The sequence below is a fragment of the Limulus polyphemus genome, unplaced genomic scaffold, assembly GCF_000517525.1.
Source record: "Limulus polyphemus unplaced genomic scaffold, Limulus_polyphemus-2.1.2 Scaffold1121, whole genome shotgun sequence".
Lineage (NCBI taxonomy): Eukaryota > Metazoa > Arthropoda > Merostomata > Xiphosura > Limulidae > Limulus > Limulus polyphemus.
In genome coordinates this window covers 72,773-78,803 of record NW_013666731.1, presented here as the reverse complement: position 1 = coordinate 78,803, position 6,031 = coordinate 72,773, and the positions used below count along the sequence as shown (strand labels likewise).

The 6,031-nt window shown below is 28.6% G+C and overlaps 1 protein-coding gene across 1 annotated transcript in view; it reads left to right on the top strand.

The window, feature by feature from the left end:
- The window catches only part of LOC106462222 (transmembrane protein 131-like), a 67,296-nt gene that overhangs the window by 50,004 nt on the left and 11,261 nt on the right, over positions 1 to 6,031 (top strand). The window contains exons 12-14 of the mRNA XM_022389422.1: positions 1,362 to 1,588; positions 2,855 to 2,970; positions 5,284 to 5,382. Of these exons, the coding sequence (XP_022245130.1) occupies positions 1,362 to 1,588; positions 2,855 to 2,970; positions 5,284 to 5,382 (442 nt within the window). The remainder of the gene's footprint in view (positions 1 to 1,361; positions 1,589 to 2,854; positions 2,971 to 5,283; positions 5,383 to 6,031) is intronic.

Genomic DNA, 6,031 nt, shown 5'->3' with positions numbered 1-6,031 from the left:
AAAAAAAAGTCTTCCATTCTCAATAACTAATAATGATATTACAATAGCTTATTAGTGTTAAAAAATTTCCCTTAACATGCAAATGTGTAGGTAAGTCAGAAATATATATAAAAAAATACCTTGTGTTTCAAGTATGGTTAGAAATCTTATCAATACAAAATTTTTAACCATTAAAACTTTTGCTGTTGTTTTTTGTTTAGTTCAACATCAAATTTTAAAAAATGCTAATGATATCTGTAGAAATTAAGAAGCATCAGGTGCATCATAGGTTAAATAGTTCTATTTCTAGTAACATTTTAAAAACATAAGATTCAAAACTTTACTTCTTTCTGTTGTGTTAACTTCATGTTTTCATTCTTGGACAGAAATGAACACAAGTTTATAAAAGAAAAAGAAGAATATGAAAATTAAGATATTAAATAGTTGAATTATAGTCTTCAAATAACCTTCCAAAAATAAAATAAGTCTCATCAATATTACCACACTAAAAAAATCATTTCGACTATTACAATGGTAACTCTTTAGTCAATCAAGTAAAAGTTATTATTTGTGGGTGTGTATGTACTAAAAATGTAATCACGTTATTTTTTGGATTGCAGGGTTTACAGATAAAAAAATAATAATAATATAAAAAAATTAGCAGAAATCATAATTTGTGTTAGACCACTTTGAGTCCCATTACTAATAGGAGAGGAAAAACACTTAACTATTTAGAAATAAAACTCATTGAAAAAAAAAGTAAAACAGTTGTTCTTGTGTTACAATGTCTTATTTTAAACTCATTTTATAAAAGAAAAAAAAAGAATGATGTTATTTTTATGCTAGATGCATAGATCAGAGCACAGTATCCAAAGAGCAACATAAAGTAATAACAACAAATCACTTTTTATTTTTAGCCAGTTACTTTAAGTTCTGTTGAAGCTTTTATGTATTCTTATACTCAAAAATGAAAAAGTATACAACAAAACTTTCTTTCCTCTCTTTAGGTAAATTTTTTGAAGAATTAAAAATTTGTATAGAAGAATTAGTTTAAGAGTGATTTGTTTTAGCCTCCCATTTATCTTTTTTTTTTTTTTCGGTACCATTTATCATTCAGTATTATTGAAATTAACCATTGTTATGCTACCATTTTCATGATAAACTCCTACAAAGAGTCCACCAGTGACACAGCGGTATGTCTGTGGACTTACAACGCTAGAATTCGGGTTTCGATACCCGTGGTGGGCAGAGCACAGATAACCCATTGTGTAGCTTTGTGCTTAATTACAAACAACTCCTACAAGGAATTTAAGAAATATAGCTTAAAATCTAGCCAGAAATAATTTATAGAGCTAATTTGATTTGTTTCTGATCTTTCATAGGATAATTGTCTTCTGGATATTTCTGTTGTTACCAAGCCTGAAAAAACGTCTAGAAATAAAAAGAAAAGGAAAGATAAACCATCAACAAAGACCAATTTAGGATATACACCTGAAGTGTTTGGTAGTGTTAAAGATAGAAATCATTTTCAGATCAGTAATAAAAACATAAAACAGAAGAAGATTAAAGCCCCGAGTAAAGTTTTTGGAGAGGATGTATTGAAACCAAGGTGAGTGATAAACTTTTGTCATCTTTATAATAAAGCTTAGGTAAATGTATAATATTTTCTATGTATTTAATACTGCTATTGCTATTGGTTGAAAATTGATATTAAAAGCAATGTATGGTCAATTAAGTCTAATATATATGTGTGTCTGAATATTGTTATATCTATACATTATACATAAAAAAAAAAAAATAGATTCAAGGGCCTTTCAGTTAGTTAAATAATTTTTTTTATTAGTAATTCCTCAGTATGAGAACTTTAACTGCAATTTAATAGCTATGAAAACATCTCTCAGAGACTCTGTTGCTTGTTTTATGATATTTTATGTAGTTGGCATTCCAGCTATTTTCTGATAATTTCTAATTACATTATGACCAATTCTGAGGCAATTAATATGCATAATTTGTTAACTTTTATCTACAGAAGTTTTTGCCATAAAAATTTAGTATCAAGTAATATGCATTTAGATTTTATTTTTTATTTTAATTATATTTATTTTTTCCTTCTTTTTTCAATCCAAATCAGCTAGGAGAAATTATTTGTATTATCTATGAGAATGAGTATCCTTTGTAACTTTAGCCCAGTAACTGTTCATTTTATTTTGCTGCCCCTATGTGTGTATTGTGATTTGATACAGATTCTACCGACATTATTTGTGGTTTTATGATAATAATTGAGAAAGGATTTGTGCTAATGTGGTATCCACAACCATATTCAGTAATCAAACTTCACAGGGATTAATAATAAGAAAAATAGGGTGTCAACTTTTTTGTGTTGTATTTGTGTTTTTCATATATTAAACAATATTTTTTGCACCATCTGTACACACAAGATTAGAACTTGGTGTCTGTAGAGTAATATACAGGGAAAGTGAAATGTCTAAAGTTGTGAACTAATATTTGTTTTTTCAAAGCATACTCCAAGAAAGCAAACACACCTATATAAAATGAATATTAAAACTCGTGGATTTTATGTAAAAAACATCCAGTGTAAGTTGTATCTAAGTTATTTGTTGTTGATTTTTGAACAAGACTGCTTAAGTACCAAATCAACAGGTAAATTTTATAATTAAGAATTTTTGTATTATTAAATCATTGTAGAAAACTGAACTTGTTACCTTTTAAACTTTTTTTATGCAACTTTTGTAATTGTGTGTTTGAAGAAAATTGTTTTAAAAATCATCTCATTACAACATTATCAACAGAATCTGGTTTGTTTGTAGGTATTTTAGTCAATACCGTTTTTATAGTTTTATTTTTTCTTTCTCAGCCCTTTGGAGCTACCATACAAACCTAAACCTGTTGTGACTTCTAAAGACAATAAACAGAAAAAATGGAAGTCAGAAATGAAAACAAACAAGATTCCTAGCAACATAAAACCAAGAAGTAAGTTTTTGTAGTACATCATTAGATATGAGCATTGACAGCTGTTTTTGCTTTTCATCTGTGGCTTTCACACAGAGTAGATAGTTAGGGTCTGCTAGCTGGAGGATTGAAGGATAGTAGACTACAGAATGTATGACTATGTGCCTCTCCAATCTGTAACTGAATTTATCATGAAGAAAGAGTCAAATCGTGGAAGGTGTGCAATAATAATCTTTAATGACACAGGCAACATCACAATCACAATATAAAACAATAAGGGTAAATGTATCTGTGGTGGCTGTGTTGGACTGGGGAGAGAGAGAGAAAAGAAGTGAAAAATCTCTTACAACAAATTAAAATAAAATACTCTATTAAAACTCTGAAACCAAATTAAAGTTATAATAAAAGTAAAATCTAACAAAATCTCTAAAGGCCCATAGACTTTATATTGGCAAGGGTGGAAAAAAACAAAAACAGGCCAGGTTCTCACCAGCTAGGAAGATTTTACTAAACTTTTAACCTTAGATTTGAACTTAATTTTACTTTTAATGTTGAATATAACTAACATTTGAACTAACATTTTGGTAAGACTACTTCATTTAACTTTTAAGCAGTATCAACATTTTAAATAGAAGTAATGTTCACTATTCTATAGTATAGTGTTCTGCATAAGGAAAAATCTGATAGTGGATGAGGTCTTTAGAGTTTTGCCTGATGTTTGTTTTATATTTATAGGTCAATGAATTAATCAAAATTATTTTGGATTCAAATTTACGTGTAAAATCTAGTTTTTGTTTTTATAATATTTCCTATTTTTCTTAGTCTTTGAAGTTGAATATTCTCTAAAATAACATTGTTAATCAAACAATTAAAAATTATTTCAAAGTGTATGATCTTACATATACATGTAGATTATAAATGATTATGGAATAATAATAATAATATTTAATGATTTTGAGAAATATTGATTTGAACTCATTAATTAAACAGTCAGATAAATTTATAACTTGCACATGAAATTCTGAAAGGTAGTAAAACAGTAATATTTTTACATGAACTGTGTACATTCTGGATGATATGAGTAAGCTAATCTTTTTTTCATTAAAGTAATTAAAAAGTTGGTTGATCCTAAAAATATTATATTCTGTGATATTACATGTAGCAAATTACATAAAACAACATTATGTAATTGTTCTATCATGTTATATAAGCTGTTGTAACTTGTATGATAGGTTTTGATACATATTTTACTTAAATATTACTAAATAATCATTTTAACTTACTTCGTGACCTGTTCAATCTTAAAATGCACAATAAGAAATTTTTTCTTTGTTGTATAAATTAGCTGCATAAAATCTCGATTATCCATAACCATTCTTGATGTATCATACAGTTTGGTTTAAAACAAAGTACAGGGATGAGTCTGTTATATTAAAAAATTTTAAACATGCAGATCAGCAAGTCTTATGATAACCATAGCTGATATAAAGTCTTGGTGAAAAGATATTTTTCAAAAGCTTCATTTTGACATTGTTTTATGTTTTGTAGGTAATATGATGCTTTTGGGAATTGGTATGTAACAGTCCTTTTTAGTGCAATATGTTTATACACTCAGGTCATAAAGATGTATTCAGGTTAGAGATTTAGACTTTCCAAGTTTAGTGTGTCCCTTGTACTTAATGGCATTACAAAACAAAGAATATGTAATAACTTTGGCCACCAGGACCATCCAGAAAGAGACTTACAATAAATCATACCCCAGCTGTGGTAAACAAGGTGAAGCATATTGTAACATGTGAAAATCCACAAATACAAAGGTCAATGGCAAAAGCCATCCATCCAGCCTAGGCAACAGTACTCAACATAATGGAAAAACCAATAGGGTATGGGTTCACCAAGATAAGGCTTCCTTCTGTTCAACCATTGCATACCCCAAGCAGCTGGGTAATGGAATGTGTATTTGTACTATTTCATACAAAAACATACTAGTTCAGTCACGAGATATAGCATATATGGATTTCTATGCAATTGGACTGTGGAAAAAAGCACTGGGAAACCAGCATCATCATACAGTAGAAGAATTATGGAAACTATGCAGTGAAGAGTGGTGAGCATTGGACGTGAGAGCCTTTATGATGGTGTATTTTGCAATAGAAACTATGTTGAAAGGTTATCAAGAAGCACGGTAATTAAGTAAAGCATGACTGGATGTAACAATTTGGTGAGGCTCCAAAATTGTTTTAATATAACATACTGAATCCTCTGTATATTTGTTAGATGATTATTCTGTAATAATGTATGTAATGTAAAGGACTTATTTTACTATTTTTATAGGTCAATCAATTGCAACTTTTTCTGACATGTGTAGTAAGAACCGTGGCAATGATTCCCCATCTCCTGTGTGGAATAACTCGCAAGCTTCATCTAAATATGGTAATATTAGCTTCTTCAATGATACTGCTATAATAAGATTAATCTTTAAGAATATTTATGATTTGTTTATTTCGGACAAAATATAAGTTAGCTTAGCAATCAACAGGTTATATGTTGAGATTGTTCTAGTTTCAAGGGTTCATCTAGTTATACTTTGAATGCTTTAGGTATTTATTTGTGAGAAAAACTATATTTCAGTAAGTATAATAATTAAAATGTTGTGTTTTAATTCTATCTTTCAAGAATATTGAAAACTGTGAGTGACAGTTTTAATACTCTGTGTTTGATGTTCATCATAATTTGATTTTATAAAGCAGGGTTGTCCAACTATGTGTCTGATACTAGTTATCATAGAAAAAATCCTGTCATGGTTTTCTTCAGATTTATTGGTATTAACTACCAGAATAATACAGTAACAGATAAAAAGCATTAACCCTTTCCAGACAGGTCATGGGTGAAAGGCCATGTCAATAAGCTTAGTATCAAATTGTAGATTATAATTCAAATTTTAGTACTATACATTACTCAATTTCTTAATTTTAAAGTAAATATTAAAAACACAGATAAACATTGATTTTTGTGTGTCTCGTGGTATGTTTAATGCATCACTTGTTATTAGATGTTTGTGAAGTCAAAATACTAAGTCTAT